Here is a 23455-nt window from a genome sequence, read left to right as displayed (position 1 = left end):
TATGCTGCGCTATATATGAAACTGTTATTAAATAAATAAATATACATGCATTCTGTATATTTTACACATTGGCATGTTTTGGTTCATTCTAACCAATCAAATACTAATTCTAACAAATCAAATAAAATATATGAATATAATTAAATAATAACCTTGATTGTCTATTATTTTTAGTGAAATAGTTTTATTCTTAATAAGTTTCTTTTTAGCAGCTGACTGATTCCAAGTGGTGGAAATCCTCAATAATATTATCTGAGAGGTATTTATGAGACTAATTTTGAGCCTATCCACAGTTGATCCTGAAGAAGCTGGGATATACAACCAAGAGAAACGCATTGAGCACGTTTATCTTGTTTGCCACCATCATATCCATCTTGCGATTCCCTGCTGAACTGAATGGTAATTGAGACCTTGCTCTAGAATTGACTTGCAGAATTCCCAGTCTATTACTAGAGCTGCACTTGAGAAAGAACAAAAGTGCCCATTCATCAGTTGGGTGACTGCAATTTGCCCCTAAAGCACTTTTAAAGGACTGATAGTTCAGTGGTCTGTAATCAAGATCTGGTAAAAACAGATCTGGCTGCTTATATCATACTAATTTGGATGAGACCCTAGTCCTAAAGATTCCAACTTATTCAGGTATATCAGCGAGCAACATTTAGTGCCACACTTATGTGTGAGGTTATCGGATATCCATTTTTTTTTTATCATAATTTTAATTGAAATCAAATGATATGCTTGGACAAGTGGTGAATAAGAAGATTACAATACAGATAAGGATATGGTAACAGGAAATGGTTACAATTTTAATAGTAACTTCAATCATAACTAGGTTCAGTCCGTTTAAGTGACAGCGTTTGAATGCGGCAGACCAACATGCTGAAGAATATCGGTGATATATTGGCTCATTGAGAAAGCGATGAGTGAAGAGGTCTCAGAAATTAAACGAATATGTAACGAGTAGAAAGTTCACCACATGTCACATAGGAAGATGAACGTATACCCAGCGGATAAGAATTGCATAGATTACGGTACATTTTTTTTTCTTATAACCAAGAGTGAACAGTATATAAATAACGGATTGATTTAACATGTAAATGTTATTATTGCTTAAGATTAACTATAATGTTTATTATATAACAGCAAGGAAGGAAGGAAGCAAGAAAAGAGAGAGTGGGAGAGAGTAAAGGAGAACAAAAATGAAAAGGAAAAGTGGTAAAAGTTTAGTGCTTATAGAGGGAGGCAAGAATAGATATAGCTATGCACTGGGCTCTGGGAGAGAGACAATGATCACTGGTCTGGACAATTAGAGGGGAGATGCGCAATATATAAATGGTAATAGTAGGGTATTATTAAACAAAAAAGTGTAATTAATTACCTACAGTATATAAAAGGCTTATGTAGGGGGACGTATGAAGCTTAGATGCATTTTTTAATAGTATGTGTTCGATATTAAATTGTTTTTAGAAATAAACTGTCCTACATAATATTTTTATTTATTTTCAGCCAGTGCTAGTACATCCCTATTTGCAAATATGTCAGCAGATGACGTGCATATTATGGGGGGGGTATTCAATGTTAGGGGAATGGCTGTCGAGCAAGCTCGACAGCCGTGCCCCTGTCCCGTTCTCGGTCAGCTCGCCCGGAGCTCGGCAGTCGGGATTCAATGTCCCGGCCGCCGAGCGGCGAGAAGGGGGCGTGGCCGCGAGTTGATGACGGAAATAGATGAGCTCCGGCCAGGAGCTCGCCTATTTCCGGCTTTTCTCGGCAGAACGAGCCCGACAGCTTGTGATGTCGGGCTCGTTCTGCGGTGAAACCCTGTTCAATGCTGTCAGGGAAGACAGCATTGAATAGGGCCCCGCAGCCATCTCCCCCGTCGGGAGATGGCTGCGGGAGTACGACAATGATTGAATACCCCCCTATGACATTCAAAGGGAGGGGCTAGTGAACCAAAATTGGGCAGGTATGTAACTAGTCTCCAGCATACTTTATAACAAATAAACAGAGGTGGCCCTGGTGGTTGTTGTACAGCAAATCTAATATCTAGCAGGTAAATCTAACATGAATCTTGTGATCTAGGACCAGCACAGCCAAATGAATCAACCAGCATACAAGCAGATACAAAACTATTCTGCCTAATAAAAACAAATCACACCATTTAATTTATATTCACATTACTTTGACACATATTTAAGGATTTAAGGAACTTACCAGTGCATGATCAAACTTAAATGTACTGATGTAATAGGCAGGGATGTCAGCAGCTGCTAAAGGCTCTGAGATTTGGGCAACAATCCCACATTCATCTACAAAAAAAACAAAGATAAAATCTTACTTAAATACAAAAATTAGGAGATGGCGTATTTTCTGTAAGAGTTTAACACACAATTTCTAATATTCAAAGTGTATTCCCTAAAATGCCTCATATTTTTGTTTGTTAAATAGTGTCCAGTGTCTACACATATGATATGGGAGTGGGGATAAGTAGCCATATTGATGTCAGCCATCTTGGATGAAACTATTTTTTTTCCCTTGGGAAAGTAGTCATGTGACATATCAAACAGATGCAGAGTTTCATAAGAAAAACAATTGTGTTCTTTGTTTAATGTATTTTTATGCATTCTTGAGCTTTAACAGAAAATACCTGCAAAAGAAAAACTCAATATAAACTTAGCGACTTTCAGGTATATGATCATTGATTATATCGCCCCTAGCTTGAGGGGAGAGGATAGATCATCAAAACTTTATTTTATAGTTTTACATTTTGTATGCTATGAGTATGTATTTATTATATAGTTTTACATTTTGTATGCTATGATTATTGGGCTCTGTACATAAGAATAAGAATTTGGTTTATTACTGCTTTGAAGCTGGTCTTTACCTTTGCCATTTCAGATTTTCTTTGTTTTTAATCAGGCTGATAGGTAAAACTACCGGCGGTGAGTGATCGTGTCAATTATGGTAGCCATTCTTCTGTGTCCAGATGCCACAGCAGCATATGCGGATCACAGGGTATAAAGTGAGTTTGTGTGTAGTGCATTTTATTTTGTTGGATGACAATGTATTAAAACATTGAAACATTACATTACTCTATTTATTGAGCACTGGAAACTTGGACATTGGACTCCTGGACCTACAAAGGGCACCTGACTGTTTTATTAGCTTATGGAAGATCTGCCTATTCTGCTGTTGTGTGTATGTGTTGATCATTGGCAGCAATGTCACTCCCTGGGCTAGAGCACCAGTCGCTGTGCTTGCATTTTTATAATCCGTTATCTGGCATTACTGCTGTGGTTTTTTTTTAACCTTGACAAAATGGCTGAAGGTACTAGTGGAGCAAGTGACTATTTGTGAGTCTAATCTTTTATCGAACATTACCCAAGGAACCTCTTTATCATCTTTGAAATCTAAGGTTGATAGTATTCTATTCATGAAATTCCTCGGTGATGATATGGAGAGTAGATCCTTGGAGCATTTATTTCATGACTGGTTTAAATGAAAGCAACGAGATGGATTTCTACTATCATGGTGTTACATTAAGTGACTATTATGAAGATGAATGTATACCTCCAGGTTTTTACTAGGTTAGTCCTACTATCAGTTATAACAGCAGTTTTTTTTTTTTTTTAAAGATGAATAGCAGTTCTTAAGAAATATAGCTATGATTTACCGTGGTTAGTAACTGAGGCGAGTAGAGCATTAAAACTCACTTATGAGAAAATTGCTACATTTGAGACTGCACATCAAGCACCCTTTGATAATGGTTCTACCAATAACTGGACTGCGAAATTAAGCACACAAATTGCTGTGTAGAAATGGGACTTTGTTTGTATTAAAAAACAGAAATTAAACAAAGTGATAGCTGATTAGGAGCAAAAATCTATAATTGGATTGGTGGCATTCACAGTGAGAGGGGACGTCCTTAACATACTGTAACATATACTACCCTACTTTAATTCCATTCTGATTCTCAACAGGTCAGTTTAACAACTAGTGACTCTGATTTAAAATCGGACAACTTTTCAGGTGGCAGGTCAGTGTTCCCTTTAAGGGTAGGAATCCGCCTGCAATCAGAGAGCAAAAAGCAAATATATGAAGTGGGCCGAGGTGGACGTCAAGGAAGGGGTGGAAGACTACGATTCCTAAAGAGGCAGTAATTAATTTGTCCTCCTGCATGTTGACTAATGCTGAAACCAAGGTCTTAAGTGGTGGGTTATCTACCTGTCCCTTTAATGGCTTTAGTAGGAAAAGTATCATCTTCACAGAAAGTTAAAATTGCATGAGCACAAGATGTCCACTGATCATGTGGAGGTTATTCCCACACAATTAAGTAGATTGCAACGGAAATCCACATTTCAGTCTGTTAATAGTAAAATGTCTATTAAAACATTTTCACATATACTGGATTATGAGGCCTCTAATAAGGTTGTGCCTGCCTTGTCTAATAAAGTTCTCTCAAGCTCTTCGGGACTTATAGTGCTATATTTAGTCGCCCCGCTGTTTAAAAAGGTGGTGCAATTATAAATCAGGACTTAAGTGTGTATAAGGAAGAAATTATGGGACAAATTGCGAATACTGATGTTAATCGTTTATTGGATAAAGATTTTACTGAAGTGTTCAGACATACTCTCGGTGGCTAGTAAGGATGGTACTATTTTACAGACTTTATTATATGCTCTTGTTCCAAAAGATCCAATAGTGCCATTGATTTAAACACCACTGAAAATCCATAAAAATATATGACAGCACCCCCTGAGCGTCCCATTATCGATGCCTGGGGTTCTTGGTTTCAGAATTGTTCTGTTTATATTGACTCATTATTGCAGCCTTGTAATATGAGTCATGTAAATAACTTATTGGACATTACAACTTTTATTAGTAATTTGGAAACGATTCATCAGATTCTTGCAAAAAGTTTTCTTTGCACTATTGATATTGCTAGTTTGTATACTGTGGTACCTAATTAGTCTGGGAATATGGCAGTTCATTCTTTAATTTCACAACATTGCATTGCATCTAGTACAAAAGCATACAATGTGCTACAGCAGCGTGCTTTCTGTAATAGATACAATGCAAAAAGTACGGGCTGCACAGACTTTCTGTGCTGTGTGATGTGCACAGGAGCGCGCATCGCACCAGAAAAATGCACTGTGACTGGGCACCTAATCTGTGCTCCGCAAATTAGCAATAATCAAAATGATTCCAAAATGAGTTCAAACCATGGTAGAAGAGCTTGCTGTCACTTAAACTCCATTGTGGGCAAATTTTAAAACCTGTCATACAGTAATAAAGCAGTTGCCCATTAAAATAGGTTGAAGGATTAGGATTAAACCTAACAATTAAACCAATGGGTGTGATACATAAAGCAGTGAAAAGAATGGAGAAGTAAACAAGTGGAGAAGATGCCCACCCATAGCAACCAATCACTTCTACCTAGCAACAATGTACTTAAAAAGCACCTCAAAGCTGACTGGCTGCTATGCTCTTTTTACCGCTTGGTAAATCACATATGGATTATTTTATGTACATACCAAAACCAAGAGGTTGTCCGCCAATGCGAACCATCTTCCAGAGCTCGCCCGACGCACTTGTAAACAGCAAATTATTAGGAAACCTATGAAAAAAGGTGGCTCATCACTGAACAGGAAAATATTATACATTCAATCTAAACAACATAATGGAAAGTTTCTGAATAGCAAACCCAACTGTTGCCTTTAATATACAGCAGTGCAGATAGGAAGCACTGGGCTACTTTAGTCAGACAATTCCTAAAACAAACTAAAAATAAAAAGGCATTGGTCTCTCAAGGCTGCTCTATATACAGTACACCCCAAGAACCAATGCCTAAGGTATACATTACCAATAAATGAAAACAATCTTTTGTACCATTCAAGAGTGTACTTTACAGATGTGTCTTCTCACATCTAGCATCCATACGCAAGTATGCATGCACCTCAGTAATGTTCTGGAATAGCCCTGCGCTATGCATGGGACACTTGTTGTCTAAGCCACTAGGGCCCGGAGTCTGCTATAACAAAGGCCTGTCAGGTCAGTCACACCTGATTTCTACAGCAGCACGGCATTGCTAATGAACATGAACTGAACACACCCTGTACTTTTTATCCATAGAGCATTCACCACCCAGTGGTTAAACTGTGTATTGCATGGCATGGACCTCTTTGGGTGTGGCATACCATACTGAAATGCTGAGAATGGAATGCCAGGCCATGACATGCTGTGTCTTGGAGAATTGAATACCACGTTATGATGATAGATGTAAGCAGGAGCCAAACTAGAACTTTGTGAGCGCCATAGCAAAATCTTTAGAATGAGCCCCACCGTTGTCACTACAATGCCTCTTAGGGGGCAGAAAAGAGTAAGAGTGAGAGATAGAGATAGAGACGTGAGAAAAGGGGGATAGAAGGGGATAGGGAGAGTAGAGGGTTTATGGAAAAAGGGAGACTAAGAGAAAGAGGGAGAGAGAGAGAGCATCAGGGATTATAGATGTTGTCAGAGTGGAGGATAAGCAAGAGAGGGAGGGATGCAAGCGTGAGGGAGAGCTGAAATGAAAGAGAGGGGAGCAAGAGTGTGTGTCAGGAAGGGAAGAGACAGTGTCTGGGAGAACAGATGAAGACCATGTTAGAGACAGAGAAGGGGGTATAGAGGGAGAGAAAGTGGGCATGAGAGACACTACCAGAGGACAGAACAGGAGGGACAGGGGGTCATGGACAGACAGATGTACCATATGTGGGTATACAGACAGATGGATGGGAGGAGCATAGACAAATAAACAGATGGGGGAGGCATGAACAAACAAATTCGGAGGCATGGATAAACAGATTTGTGGTGGTCGGGGACAGTCATAGATTGACTGAGAGCACCATAAGGGGCATAATTTGACAGACATACAAACAGATTGATGAGTAAATGTATATGTCCAAGACTTCTCTCGCGCTGCCCCCCTGCACTGGAACAACCTCCCGCCACCCATCAGGATTTCTGATTCCCTTTCCTCCTTCAAGCGCTCCCTTAAAACCCACTTTTTTCGACTAGCCTATCCCTCCTCCTAACCTCTTTTGATCCTCCTATCCTGCCTCCATTCCCCTCCGTTCCTACTTATCCTGTTGTTTTTCGTTCGTCCACCCACCTATTTTTAGTATGTTAACTCTTATGAGTAGGGCCCTCCTTCCTCACGTACTCACCCTACCTCTTTACCTCACCTGTGCTCCCGTCCTGTTCTTCCCTTCCTCTACTTCATCTTCAGTCTCCTCGACAATTTTGACACCTACTTCTGAACTGATGCTGATTTTAGTTCTACCAGCTATACCCCTATTTATACTGTATTTTTCAACACACCCTGTACGTTACCTCGTAATTTTTTTGTTTGCTATGTACGGCGCTGCGGACACTTTGCGGCGCCTTATAAATAAACGTACTACTACTACTACTACTACTATATGGGGTGTGTGTGTGTGTGTGTGTGTGCGCGCTTACATTACATACATTCACTGCCTCCTTCATAATACATATGTAGTGTTCATTCTAGCACCCGCTATATTTGAAAACCCATGCAGTTCCTCTTCCCTGCCTGGGGTGTCGCTGTCTGCTGTAGAGCTTCTAGCACAGTGCGGTCTGTATATCAGCACTGATATGCAAACCGGACCTACATATCTGTATATCAGCACTGATATGCACCCCCCCCCCCCCCCCCCGCGCCCCTCCCACCCCCTAGTTTTAATCACTAGTACTCACCAGGGCTGGACATTGGGTAGATATTGAAGCCTGGCTATCTGCAGGGAGTCAGTCGGTACAAGTTTATTTTTGCTGGACTACGTAAAACCCCAATGGTGGAGAAGCTGTTTGGGGTGGGCTTGCACAGCAGGCCTCCTCCAAAGAAGGTGGACAATTTTGTTACTGCTCACAGTTGTCCCACTGTCTGCTCCCCTCACTGGCACAGTTGTATGAGAGCAGCATGCCCCTAGGCATCTGCACAGTTTGTCTATGGCTAGGGCTGGCTCTACATACATACACACTGCTATTGCTGCTGGTTTCATTGTGCTGCTGCTGGAGTGGGGGGCTCTGTAGCTGAGGGGCACTGTAGCTGCCTCTTGCTGCCAGCATACTTGCCTCCAAGAGAAGGTGGAAGAAGCTGTTGTCACGAGTAGTTCAGGGCAGTGCCTCCCATAGATGCAGCTCCGCATTGCTACTGCTTTGCACGCTTGCCTCACCCGCAGCAATGGAAAACAGTGGGGTTGCTTTGTTGGGCCAACAGGGACCAAAACGGCAGGACCTAATGCAAGTGCACCCCCTCAACCTCTATAGTTGCACCCCTGGATGACACATCTGTAGTTCTACAAATGTTTTCAAAAGGTTACCTAACATTAAATATATTTTTAAAAGACTTCATACAAGAGAAAAACAAATGAATGATATGTGTTATGGAGAATTCTCCATACAGTTTTTAAAGGCTAAAAAGAGGGAACTGACGCAGCAGTCAGGACAAAGGCTTTATGTCACTAATTGGCCGTTTTACTTCTCGTCACCTTTACACTCAGAACACGTCTATCAGTATTTCTGCTTTCAAAATCAGGCCAAGTAAATTTCTTCCAACGGAATGAAAATATGGGCAGGTTTTGGAAGGAGCAATGACTTCTATATTTGTACCTATACATGTCTGACAGTTACAACAACTCTCAGACAGGCCTTACCTCTGCTGCGTCTGTACATCCATCACCAAAGAAATGTAGCCCTCAATGAGGGAGAAGGAGAAGAACCGGATGTGACCGGATTCCTCACTGCCTACCACCGAATCTTTTACTCTGTAAATACACAGCACACATATCTCAGTAATAGAGTTTCACTGTAGTAGATCAAAAATCAAAACATACATGTTCCAAACTATAGTGCACTTTCATTCGTTTATCATGGTACATGTTAACACAGCTAACACCCACTTACTTCAAATAAAATGTGCTATAGTCATTTATTCATACCTATCTGAACAACAAACCTTTGAATCCGAAGCAACACCTGTAAAACTAATTTTTAGGCATCTAAAAAAAAAAATGATTCTTTAACATACAATTTATCAATTGTTCCTGATAAACTTATTCACAAAAATATTAAGTATAATCATGATTTTTGCCCAAGGCTTTGCTTCGGGCTATTGAATTCTACCTTTTGTTGGTGTGAAACATACCTCGATTTTGGGCAAAAAAACAAATAGGATCTGGCATTAGTTCCCGGAGCTATGCTTTTTTGTGAAAAAAACAGTGCTGAGAGGACATGTTAACAAAGATTATTTGAAACCCTTTACCTCTCCTCAAGGCTTAGGATGCATTCAATTACAGATGGAGCAGCTCTCATTAGAGCTACTCCTGGCGATCAAATTGCCAACCGCCAGCCGCCCCGTTCTGATGGCGCTCTCCGCCGCTCCCCCCGCACACCCCCCTAACCCTGCCCGTCTCTGCTGGGGATTCCACTTCCTGCCGCTGAATGACTGGGAGACGCTCGTGCGTCCCCATCAGATGGAGCGATTCCCAGCCCTGGCTGAGAGGCACTCCATCTGTAGGTCTTTTCAGATAGATGAAAAAAACGTATGAACGTATGCAATGCCCGGCAATTCAATGGCTTTCGCCCATGCCTTTTAATTTTTTGGGGGCATGGTCGAAAAATAGGTGAAAAGACGGGCAAAAAATGCCTTAAAAAGCTGTAAAAATTTACACAATTTAACCAGCGGCTAATTCATTGACCAAGTTGTTTTTCGCCACTGACAAATTTTTCACCTATGTGAAAAATTGTCACTAATTGAATACAGCCCCTTAGTACATAGACCCCTAAGTCTACCATATTTTAACAAAAAGTGCAGCACATGCACTTGATGCTGAAACTACTAATGTACTAGGTACCTACCCATTGGAGTAAAACATAACATCCATTAGGAGTGTAGTCACACTTGGGAGTGTATAAGGATCCAGGCTGGTAACACAGAACATATTGCTGGGACTGGAAAGTGGATGAATAACTGGTCTTTGAACTAAATGAAAAAAGGGAGAGAAATTAATGATACGTTGAACATAATACAATTTTCCTTTCAGTGGTTTATTAGCAGACAATATTCAATACAGTTTACGTGGATTTACATAAAAATCACAAAAAATCTAAATCACAAAAATAGTGCATGTTCTTTATTAGTGCAAAGAACAATTTAACCTGTAATTACCATAACAAGGAGTTTAGATTCCTGCTTCTCAGCCTACTGAGCAGGGCTTCCATCAGAAATTGTGAGGCCTAATCCCTGTCTCAGCAGTCGCTCCACCCCCTTCTCTATTAGCAGCCTGCCTCGGCAGACAGAGCCATCTTCTGCCTCGGCAGACAGAGCCATCTTCTGCCTCGGCAGACAGAGCCATCTTCTGCCTCGGCAGACAGAGCCATCTTCTGCCTCGGCAGACAGAGCCATCTTCTGCCTCGGCAGACAGAGCCATCTTCTGCCTCGGCAGACAGAGCCATCTTCTGCCTCGGCAGACAGAGCCATCTTCTGCCTCGGCAGACAGAGCCATCTTCTGCCTCGGCAGACAGAGCCAGCTGGTCCCCTCATCTGTTACCTTCTTCTGTTCTTTCTGCTTGAGTTCTCCGAGGTTGCAGCTTCTCTGATTCCCAGAGGGATGCATGATGTCATGTACTCTGGGTCGAAGAAAGAAAACGTTTTTTGCTCTGCGGTAGGACATGGCTGCAGTAGCTAGCCAGTGGGTGTCCAGGCCTGGAACTACAGTCTTAGCAGTCCAGCCCTAGATGGCAGCCCTGCTACAGAGCAACGCTGCAGATATCTTATCAAAGTGACTAATAACAGATGACAATAGCATGCAGTCATGCATATCCATGTGCATGGGAACTAAACCATTGTGCTGCCAGATTTTTATACCATTTAAACAAAAAGGATAATATTCAGGCACATTAATACATTTTAGCAGGATGTGTGCAGGACTGCCAATATTAAGTTACCCATGTTTGTGGCCAAATAAAAAAATGATCCCATCACTCTGTTTACTAGTTGATTGGGAAAAGTGCTTTGTGCAGGGCCAGAGCAATTCACATTCTTTAATTTTAGATTAGGGTCAGTGGCGGTTCCAGATGTGGTGCTGCAGCACAGTCCAACATTCAAATAGCTGAACCACACCAACTGCCAGTGATTCCCAGACAGCAATGTTCGGCAGTGTTTGGGGTGGCATGTGGGGTGGCTCCCCTCTTTAATTTATGGACCTCTGGAGCCACATATGATTGGTATTGTAATTATTTGTATCTATACTACATAAAAAAAAAACAAGTAGTAACAATTTTTTAGAGCAAAACTCTTCCATATGGAATGGTTGGAGGCATCTCTCCAAAAAGACGCACAGTAAAATTCTTCCAACTACAGTATGGGAAGGTTTTTTTTGATTCGCTATCAATAGACCTTAAAACACAGATTTGAAAATGTTTTCGTTCCACTCAGTGGTACAAAATTCATTATCTCAGGAGATGTTCTAATTGACTTTGCTGCATGTGAACCTAATATTTAAATTTGCAGGTTCTTCCAGCCATGTCCACCTAAGTCCATACAGCCTATGTAACATTTAATTACTGTAAACTCTCCCTGTTCTTTTCTCTTGAAAAAAAAAAACCCAAGTGGTCTGTTCGATTATGATTGCCTATGTAAATATGAAGTATATGAAGAAGCGACCATTAATTAAGATGAGGGCATTGGTTTTATGGAAGAGACAGATTTAAATAAGGCCACGTCAAGTGAATTTGACAAATGATGAGAAATGGGATTCATTTTACATGTTTTTCAAGGAAGCCATTCAAGAAATTCAAAGATTCCATAAGAAATCTGGAAATATTTAGTTACATGTATTTCATTGTTTTAGTTCCTTGTGATTTGTAGTAGTAATACAGTACCTATTGATTAAAGAATAGCATAATCAATTGTAATAATAAATTGAATCAATATTTTATACAAGATATTCCAAATATCAAGTTTGACAGTATGACCTGGTAATTTTTTCATATGCCATCTTCTATAAAAAAAATGAATACCAGATTTCCAATATCCCCTTTACTTTCATGTATGGTGAATGATTCATACCAAGCTTGGGTTTCACAAATCCATTAGTCACTCCACGATTATCAGCTGCTACAGTCTCTCCGTTCACTACTTGCAATATAGTAAATTCTGCTGCCAGCGTGTGCATCACAAAAGGCAGATCTCTCTCGCGTACCTGAAATAGAGTATAGTAAATCCAAAGTTGAGCAATAGCTTAAGGCTGTAATCATGCTACTTTAAACCTTTGATTGCAATTGCTGTGAGAGATCTTTAAAATAGCTGCTAATGCCAGCATCGTTCACAGTGACTGTTCTTTTATATAAATACAAATAAAGCCAAGACAATTAATTGAAGTTCAGTTAAATATTGCACCAACAAAAAAAAGAACAGTCGCTGTGAGCGACACTGGCATTTTATACGGATATTTTGAGGATCTCTCACAGCAATGTTGACACTCAAAGGGTTAATAAAAAGGTTTGCTTGGCAATTTATACACTTATTTTGACAAATTCCCGTGGCACTGAAAGAGTTAATTATTTTTACTTGACTATTCTTAGCTAAATACATTGAAGTACTAATAAAAGTAATGTAAAAGTAATGTTACTTTTACTTAGTAACTTATATTTTACTTTCCAATAGAACCTATACATACTACATGGCAGTGGAAAATGTATCATCGCACTGATCCATATACTGTAACCACCTATTTTCTTGGGAAGGGAATGGAATAGCCATAGGGGATATTCAATCCCGGGTCAGGACTGTCGAACCGGACCGGCCCGACAGTCATGCCCCAGTCCTGTTCTCGGTCCGCTCGACTGCATCTCTACAGGCAGGATTAAATGTCCGCCTGTCGAGTGCCGAAAAGGGGGTGTGGCCATGAGAAACGGCCGTGGTTCATCGAGATCTGGTCGTGAGCTCGACATTCCACAGCAAAACAAGCCCGACTGTTTGTAAAGTCGGGCTTGTTTTGCCAAGGTGCCTGTTGATTGCTGTCCGGAGAGACAACATTGAATAGGTGGCCGCAGCTATTTCCCCTGTTAGGGGAACTTCTGACTTAGAGATATCAGCAGCATCTTACACTTACTGAAATTAAGGGTAACTTCCTCTAGGGAGCAAGTTACGTGTCTGCACACCGTTGGTTGTGAGTGGTGTTTTTGGAGAGACCCCTAATTTTTGTATAACTTGTGGGGGTGCTGTTCCTCACAGTCAAATATACAATGTAAGAGAAAAGAAGGAAAGGGACTGTTTGATGGGGAACGCACTGAAGAATATACAGAGTTAAAATATAACCTTTATTGGTTTATTTAATATTTCCTGTATCTTAATAAGGAAAGTTTGACACAACAGTGAAAAATTAAGTTAAAAATCATAGACATACAAACACGAACAATAGATGTGTATAAAGAAAGAAATTAGTGTGTTTTAACATTTACACAGAGACCAGTCTGAGAGATAACGTGTTATATTATAGCCTGTGAGTGGTTTGCATAGGTATTGGACCTCTTCAAAGTGTGATGTTATATGTGTAGTAACACACAAACACACACACTGCACTTCACAATGGATGGTCCCAGAGTTCACTTCCAATATAGTATAACAGGGTTTATCACTGTCTATATGTAGTGGAACTTTGGTGCCATCTGCTGGACACTCAGCAGTATTGCATATCATTTTACTGACATGTAGCTAGGTAGCTATCAGAAGTGCATTTAGCAGGCATATAAGCCTGATAAGCCTGATCATAAGGCATACAGTAAAATATATATCTTGGTATCCCACGTAAGTGTTATCTGTGAATAGTGATGCAAGGCTGACACCTAGTGGTCTCTTCTGAAAATTGCATGGAAAGTACCGTTTACAAGTTAATGCTTGCCGAAGATTGCTGAGATTTCCACCGTAAACTACTGACTGCTGAATACTTTTGGGGTCATAGACAGACTTCACCACCTATGTTTACTGTAACTATAAGAACTATTTATCTTATCCTAAGGCTCCATTTTATTATGTTGTCTTTATTTTGATTTTGGACAGGAACCTTGTCCAGACCGGTTTCCATATTAATATTGTTACTTTTGACCTGTGAGAAAACCGTGTATTTGTGCAATTGACATACCACCAGTTACCTCCTTAAAAACTGTTAGCCCCACCTTCCGACGATCTTTGGTCCACATAGTGACACATAGTATTTTGATACTCAATGGACTTTGGCAGCCTATCACCAGCCCAGTGTGGACTATCTTATTTCATATTATACTTTACATCTTTCTGTTATTAAGGGTTTACTCCTTGACTCTACTTTGTTGGACATTGCAGTTACGAATTGTATTTTTACCTGCAGTTGGGAATATTAAGTCATTCCATACCTAGTATCAAGTTTCTATTGTGCACTTTGCATTGTCAGGCATTCCAAAAGACATGTCAGGAATGGTCATGGATGGTACTGCTTTCGCTGCCCAGCTGGCAGTAGAGCTCTCCAAGATTCTATTACCTTACTTTGAGAGAAAGTTTAATCAGATGGCACTTATGTTTGACAGGGAACAGGCTCCCCTGGCTGATCACTCACCTACTATGGCACAGAGTGACCCTGAGATTGATGATTCACTTGGCACTGAGCCTAAATATATCCCTGATGTTAATATTTCTATCATTACTCATCCTCACAATGTTGGTGATCCTTGCATGGCTTCCTATACTGTGGCTTCTGCTTCTCCCATGACACAGACCACAAATGGTGGTTTGGAAGCACTTCCGGTTATGCCCCCATTTGGGTCACCCTGGAAATTATTGACCAATACAAGTAGCCCTGGCTTAGCTGCTTATGGCTATCACCCAACTACGCCAGTTAAAGAAATGTCATTCCTATCTCTATGGCAATTAATTCCAGCCCCTGCTATGTATATTACACATTTACTCCCATGCCATGTAGGGGCCGTTACATGAATAGGTTTCTTATTTTAGCCTGCTCGTCTCTCTCCTAACAGACACACTTTTGTTATTTCGACCACCCTTATTGATTTATGAGATTTCATTGGACACACTACAGATTATTTGCTGTGTGGAACCAATATCCTTGTGTCTAATGCTATCTCCCAGGTCTCTATTCTTGCTAGACATATTTTCACAAACTCCTTTGATAATTAAAACTTTCCATGTGAAGCTTAAACCTGTACATAGTGCTACAGCGATAAGTGATGGGTGTATATTTAAATCATTAGAATCGGTCAATAATACATCCACACCCATTCATATCACATTTGTTATATATTTAGTTCACACTTAATAACTCATAGTTTATTATCTGGACGCGGGCTGTGACTACAGCTCCTGCCTCCCTTTTTTGTTGGTTTGGAAAATAGAAAATTAGAATGATAGAAGCAGTGTATCTTTATTACATATTGTCCAACTGTTCTACCTTTATTTCTTCTTAGTGACAGCTAAAATCTCTGAGCTATTAACAGCACGTGTTAGGTTGACATGAATGTATGCACTTGTGTATGTATATATATATATGTGTGCTATGTATAATGTCCTACTAAATATTTAACCTGTCTTGATACATATGCTTCAATTAAAAAAAAAAAATATAAATATATATCTTGGGACTAAGTGGTGGTTCCTGGAGTCCCACCGCTGGGCTCTCTCGGGCACCTTCCACTCAGTTTAGTTTCCACAACTGGTTTTCTGCCTTATAGGGATCATTTAGAATAATGCTACAAACAAACAATCACATTTTTAGTAAGGCTATCAAGTATCTCAGACTGGGTCTATGCCAACGTGCACGTTTCACTGTCTGAAAACAGCTTTGTCAAGGGCTTGACAAAGCTGTTTTCAGACAGTGAAACGTGCGCGTTGGCATAGACCCATAAATGATAAATGAATGGTCAACTGGCATTAACCCATAAGAATCTGGCATAATTTCCCAGACCTATATGTTAACATGGGTGCAGTACCTGAAACCCGGCTATATATCTGGGAATTCTTTTTGAGCCTGAACAAAATACCCGTAAGTGCAGCCTGCATGCTACCTTTGGGCTAATTGATTAGCCCAGTTGCTTCAATTACCTGGCACTAAATTACTACGGCTAATTAAATTTCTCCCCAGGCCTAACTACCACTGCTGATTGATGTAATTTGTAGGCCTAATTCAGAGTTGCAAGCTGACAACAGATATTTTAGTGACAGAGCATCACCATGTAAAGTGACTGAAAGTGTAGCATTGTAATTGGAGAACATAACTATACCAGTGCATTATAAGCAGTTTCTCTCATATCATGTCTAATAAAGAAGGGAGTATGAATTATGCCAAAGCATACAAGAGAACGGAAGCATACAATAATCTAGCTCTAGGATGAAAAGAATCGTCAAATCCCTCATTACCTACAGTGCACTTGCTCACACTTTACACATGTAGGTTAAAAGTCCTATAAGACTGTATTCTTAGCCCAGTGTTTCCCAAACTGTGTGGTGGGACCCTGGGGAGCCTTGGAGTACTTGTAGGGCTGCCTTATTTTTAGTCAACGTGATAGGCAAACAAGTGCTTGTGGCTTCCGATCAAAAAATATGTGGACAAACAAATCCTGCCCCCCCACCACATAACTGAACTTAATGATGACTTATTGCACACATTTTACTTAATTCATTATTGTTTTTGAAATAAATCCACGATGATTCAAATTTTTGGGGGGGAACCAATTGCTTATAATTACAAGCTTTTAATATAATAAAAATGAAGTAGTAACATGCCTTACCAATATAAAGTCTGTTTGATAAGTGGATAACATAAACACAGAGATGTTCTGATCTGCCAGTGGTGCAATCACTGATTTGGCTATTTTGGTCACTCCAATAGGTTGGGAGCTGGATGAACTTCCACCTCCAGAGACCACATTTAGTGCGAGCCATGTTGCATCTGCTACACTTAGATGTTCTGAGGATGGGAGTTCTGTAAAGAAGAAAGGAAGAAAATGTCAAACACATGTATACCTATAGTAACATGTTAAAAATTTCATACAAGGAGCATAAAGATAAAATACATTGGTGCAGATGTGTTAATCCTGGTAAAGTGATAAATTGGAAGGTGATAATGCATCAGCCAATCAGCTGTGTTTGAAAAATGACAAGAGTCAAAAAAGGAGTTGATTGGCTGGAGCGTTATCACTGCTTTATCAGGCTTAATCAGTGGTGCAAGTAGAATTTTTTTCTTGGTGGTACTGATAGCCTCCACCAAAAATGGGCGTGGCTATGTATCGTGAGGGAGCGTGGTCACACAAAGCTAGAGAAGTGACTAAACGACAATAGTAGCGTGGCATCAGGAGACAGTGAATGAGAAACAGGGAATGACTGGGGGTGGGTTGGCTCTTGCTTGGGGTAGAGCCGGGCAGCTTGTGTTTACAATTGTGGAGCCTGCTCTTCATGCTGTCAGTGCCGCTGATGCCTGTCAGTGTGACAGGCTAAATCAGCAGTGGCCGGTAGCTGCATTAAGCACCAATCATAACGCTGGGTGGGCGGGCTGTGGATGCATTATATTTAGACTTAAAATAAAAATAGAATTGACAGTGGGTCAGAGGGTAAGTGGTACTGCGTACCTGCAACATATTTCTTACAGGTACTCCGTACCACGCCGTACCACCTTACTTGCAACACTGGGCTTAATACATCTGCCCCCAGTGTTCCATATTACCAATACCTTTCATATATTTGTTTTGTTTAAAAAAAAAAAAAAGAGGGGCAAATTTATTAAGCAAAGATAGGGTTTTAAAAATATTTACTAAAAGTATACAGCTGGTGGTGGCCAAAGCGTTATACTAAAGCCTATTTAAGAAAAAGGACAGCAGTACTCTCATTATTCCATAACAATTACCATCTCTGAATGGTCATAGCAGTAAGTGAGGCGCAAGAAAAAATGCTTTATTTGTGTATTTTGTTTTTATCACTTTTTTTTATTATAAAAAAGTGGAACAGGGGTTTTCTATTCGATCCGATGCATTGTCCTGTGCGAATGGGAGTCTGAGTTGGAGGTCAGACCTGCTGCATGTCTGACCTCCAACTCAGATTCCCTCCTGCAGCGGGGAATGGGGTCCCAAGCGATACATAACATGTCAAAGCACCCAGGAGGCTCAAGGGAGTTTGGATGGCTCTACACTGTTGCAAAAAGTTGCATGGTGTGTGGCCACTTTAAGATTACTCAGCAGCTAGTATTGCCACCGAACTACTGAGCAAGATTCTATTGCAACAATAAGCAGTGATCGCAAGTCTCTGTTGTAATCTCAGCTTAATAAATCCATCCCAAATATACCCATTGAGCCTTAAAGGAGTGTATCCAAGCCTTTTTAGTACTGGTACTTGGAGCACAGTTGATGTGCTTTAATGACTGGCTATGGCTTGTGTGGGTACACTAACATAAGAACTTATGTGCCATTATCCAATGTGTAAGCATCCCCCCATGGAAACTTTTTTTGTAAACAAGGTCTATTTTGAGTAACAAAAACAATGTAAAAAATGTCAAAACAATTACACTTAAAAGGTTGGTCACATTGGACATTAGTTTTTGAAAATATTTACAAATATTTAATTTTGAACTTCAACAAAATATTTCACTTTGAGGTACCATACATGAAAAATATTTTTGCTTTATGGTGATAAGCTGCTGCTGGGGTTTGTTTTTTAAGCCATGAAAATGAGTTGATGAGCTGCCCTGTACAAAACATCTTTCCAAGTATTTCCATTAAATAAATAGTTGAATGCTCTCCAAAAAAAAACATATAATTAAATATACATCTTGACCTTTGAATACAAAGCCTTTTCAGTACATTTCTTTCATATAAAACTGCTCAGTAAATTGCCGGTGCACACCACATCCCACATGTTTTCCTCTTTCTAGAGCAAATAATCTAGTTGCTAGGCAGATACGTCCACTGTGGGAGTCAGTACTGACATCTGGGCACAGTGGGATGACAGCTGAGAGAACTAAATCTAACGCTAACTATTATCATCTCAGAAGGTGTTTTTCCCCCATAATTACAAACTATATAAAAAAAATGACATATCATATTTATTTGTTCGTAACATGTGTGTTGATTTATCAAGCAGTGAAAAAAGAAGAGGAGCAGTAGAGATGTTAACCAGAGCAACCAATCCGCTTTGAGGTAGCATTTATCAAGTAGATAAATATAGAATAGGGGGACAGAAAAAAGAGTGTCTTGTTCTGATGCACCCAAGAAACAAATTGACTCATAATATATAACTTTTAACGATTTGTAGTTAAAATTGTTGCGAAATAAAACCAAACAAAAACAACATGTAACAGACACAATTAAAAGGGGAAGACCCCTCACTCAGTGTAACCCCCTTTCCCACGCTCCCTATTGTTTATATTTTTATAAGTTGTCTGTAGGTACCGTGTGCAACTTAATTATAGGTATACACTGTCCTTCTTAAGGTATATGGCTCTCTTGCCGCTTGTAAAATCCTAGCAGTGAGGCAATTAAGGCTAGACAAATATTAGCATGCGAGTTTAGTGCACTTGAATGTGTAGGTCAGGGAGAATGAGACGCTGCACAGGCAGAGCCGGCAGACGCCAGACACGGGTGATGTTCCCGCTACAGCGCTGCTGCTCACTCCTGGAGTCGCTAGTCCCCCTGTCTGGTTGCCACTGGTGAACTGGATCCGAGGTGTGCAGGCGTGCACCTACCTCATTCACCCAGCTAGGCAAGCCTGGGAGAGCACCGGATCTGGCGCCAGACCGCGTCCCTCACTTGTGGTCACGGTATTAACCGGAAACCTCACTTGCGCATCAGTACAGATCAAAAATGACAGTGATATGTGGGGAAGGGATAAGGGGGTTTAACACACTGCGTGTGTGAGATCGGTCAGCATACGCTTCGCAAGAACGCTTCCTCAGGATCCTGTGCAGCGTCTCATTCTCCCTGACCTACACATTGAAGTGCACTAAACTCGCATGCTAATTTTTGTCTAGCATGCTAATTTTTGTCTCACGGCTAGGATTATACAAGATGCAAGAGAGCCATATACCTTAAGAGGGACAGTGTATCCCTATAATTAAGTTGCACACGGTACCTACAGACAACTAATAAAAATATAAAAAATAGGGAGCGTGGGAAAGGGGGTTACACTGAGTGAGGGGTCTTCCCCTATTAATTGTGTATGTTACATGTTGTTTATATTTTATTTCGCAACAATTTTAACTACAAATCATTAAAAGTTATATATTATGAGTCAATTTGTTTCTTAGGTGCACCAGAACAAGACATTCTTTTTTCTGTCCCCCTATCCTACACGTTACTAGTGTCACTGGTAGCACACCCTCATTGGAGCCTTATTATCTGCCTAAAGACAATTAAGAAGGTCCATCACTTGATATAAAACCTTATTTTTCCTGTGCGATTGATTAATTTCTCTGTCTTTCTAGATAAATATAGAGGTTATATAAAATGATAGGTATCAGCTAATTGGTTTCTATTGGCAACTTATCTGCTCTTTTCATTGCTTGATACACCAACCCCATAATTTTTTCACCAACTTAAATGACACAGGGCCAGATGCACTAAGCTTTAAAAGTGATAAAATGGAGAGGGATAAGCAACCAACCAATAAGCTCCTGTCTGACATTTTTCAAACACAGTCTGTGTCATGGCAGGTAGGAGCTGATTGGCTGGCTGTTTAACACTCTCAATTTTATAACTTTTGAAGCTTAGTGCACCTGGCCCACCTGTAGCAACAGTTGGCAATAGGTGCCACAAGGTGTTAAGTTGGGTACACATCTATACAATCCCTGTTTTCTTGCGACCGTTCGACCGACCATAGACGCGTCGGAACGTCCACAAACAACAGCCGATACGCGCGTACACACCTATACAATTTTACTTGCGACGTCCGATGTACTACTGTCCAAACAGTCGCAAGAAAAAGATTGTACCACCATACACACTCTCTCGATTTGGGCTATTGACACATCATATATAAACAAAATTATCATAATGGGCTGGGTTAAGGGCATACCAAAACAAAGAGGCTCGAGTACAGAACCTAAAAAAAAAGTGACAGGGTACGTGTCTAAAAATGTGTCAGCCTTCAGGGTGACTAAACTTCTATATAGACAGGGGACGCATCTAAATTAGTCAGCCGGCAGGGTGACTACGGCAAACTCCTATATAGACGGGGCATGTGTCTAAATTAGTCACCCTGGCGGCTGACGCGTAACCTGTCTATATAGCAGTTTGTGAAAACCAGGTCATAAATATAGATTCCCCAGGAATGATTCACTTTCTGTTATACCCCTTTCACATCGCCGACACGTTTTAAAAACCGGTATTTTAAAACGGTAATTAAAACGGGTCAGAGCCTTAACATTGCCGCAGATTACCGTTTTAAATACCGGTTAAGTCTCATTCAACATAGCAGTCAAACCGTTTCAACCCGAACACGTTTCAAGCCAGAGTGTCAACATTGCCTGTCATTATAAAGGGGACAGCCTATCACTGCTCTGTAGCTTGTGTTGTTTGCCTGAAATACCGTTTCAGACACATTGTACACATTCACATTGCTCAAAAAACGGCAAGGAACCGTGTAGGACTCTGCTTTTTACACGGTTCGAAATACCAGTTAACTTTAAACGGTAAATCGGCTCTGGTGCATTCACAGTGCAGGCTTAAACGTTTTAAAATGAAAAAAAAAATCGGCAATTTACCGTTTTAAAAGTGCGATGTGAAAGGGGTATCACAATATGGCAACAGAGTATATGTTTCGTGAAATGTAAATAAACAAGGTTTCAGTCTCAGCAGAGACTAATAAGAGGAAATGCCGGCTAGGACTGTATGAATTATCCTGGAGATTTACATGCTGTGCTGTAGGAGAGATCATGCAGCTAGTCAACGCCTACATGGGCGTTCCAGCATTGGGAGTATAATCGCAAGAACGGGCATCTATCGATCGAACGTGCTTACACACTGCACTTTTGTTCCGATATGGGCCCGGCCGGTCGGATAAATGTTAAACAGCACTGAACCTTCGACGGACCGAGTATGGACGGACAAGACCATTTTTGGCCGTTTATCGATTGTACAGAGGGAATCGGGACAGCGTACACACCTATACAATTGAACGTCCGTCCGACCCAGAACGGAAGAATGGCCCGACGATTGTATGTGTACCCAGCTTAATTTATGGATGTTTTGAACGGTGAGGCTAGTCCCTCTCCTACTATATTTGCTTTGCTGCTCCACCCCTCCTGCTTCACTTCCCAAGCATGGCCTGCATACCCTGCACAGTCTGGACCTCTGTTGGGTGAAGATTGCCACAGTTTGTGCTACTCATTCTGAATAAAAGCACAAAAAGTCTGAAGCATGTATTTGTGTCCATACTACAAATTACAAACAGAGTAAACTAGCGAAAAAATTTGGGAATTAAATATTACTTTTGTAAATAACAGTAAATTCTGTTGTAATAGTGGTGATTTTTTTTATTTTACTGGTAATGTCTAGTGATGCCAATCCCAGGGCATTTTTCAATCACGGAATTTTTTTATTAGGAAGGCCAATCTGGAATCCCGGGATTTGGCATTTTTCAATCCTGGGATTCGGGATTGGCCTTTCTAATAAAATAATAATAAAAAAACACACACGCTGGCCTACATACTGCGCACATATGTCAATGTAAAGGTGAACTATGGTATCCTCTGCCCAGCAAGGTCACTTACACGGCGGTGGTGAAAGGCAGCAGCAGGACCATGTCCTGTCTTCTTGTGCTGGGTGTTGCACAGAAGGCGGATGGGCTGGGCAATCTGGTTCGGCACAGTGTGCTGCCAGAAAGTGTCATGGCAGTGGCCAGGCTGCGCAGCATGACCCTTGACATCATGTCACACTGCTTTGTGCACAGCTGCACCACCAGGGGTCAGTAGCAGGCAGCTGAGCCATATAAGGCGCTTAACACTGCCCAGCTTTAAAAATAAAAATGAACTTTGCATGGGCATACTAATCCCAGAATTGGAAGCTTCAATCCCAGGATTCAAATTCCGACAATATTAGGCCAAAATCTCAGGATCCCGTCGATCTCGGGATTGGCCTCCCTAGTCATGTCCATTCTTAGTTACCTTTAGATGCTGGGTCATACTTGTTTACTAGTTATGTGGTGATATCTGTTAAAATCCAATAAACAGCAGTGGGAGGAACAGAAAAAAAAAAGATGTCGTCTCAGCTACCGATTATCAAAAGAATGCGCACGCTGACTTAACTTCAGTTATGGACTTAAGTTATGTTAATGTTTTTACATTTCATGGTTTCTTGGGTTAATTATGTAAGCGGTACAACAGTAATCAAGCGTGAACTTCATGATTTTCTTTTTTTTTCCACTATA

At 40.6% G+C, this 23455-nt stretch overlaps 1 protein-coding gene across 1 annotated transcript in view; it reads right to left on the bottom strand.

Annotated features, from left to right (window-relative positions):
- Window positions 1-23455, bottom strand: part of CASTOR2 (cytosolic arginine sensor for mTORC1 subunit 2) — a 175025-nt gene that overhangs the window by 5755 nt on the left and 145815 nt on the right. The window contains exons 3-8 of the mRNA XM_083174100.1: window positions 16834-17027; window positions 12125-12257; window positions 9913-10036; window positions 8709-8819; window positions 5532-5614; window positions 2212-2306 (exon numbers count right to left, since the gene is read on the bottom strand). Of these exons, the coding sequence (XP_083030226.1) occupies window positions 2212-2306; window positions 5532-5614; window positions 8709-8819; window positions 9913-10036; window positions 12125-12257; window positions 16834-17027 (740 nt within the window). The remainder of the gene's footprint in view (window positions 1-2211; window positions 2307-5531; window positions 5615-8708; window positions 8820-9912; window positions 10037-12124; window positions 12258-16833; window positions 17028-23455) is intronic.

Source organism: Crinia signifera, chromosome 2 (genome assembly GCF_055691185.1).
Source record: "Crinia signifera chromosome 2, ASM5569118v1, whole genome shotgun sequence".
NCBI classification, from domain to species: domain Eukaryota; kingdom Metazoa; phylum Chordata; class Amphibia; order Anura; family Myobatrachidae; genus Crinia; species Crinia signifera.
This window is presented reverse-complemented; position numbering and strand designations above follow the sequence as displayed.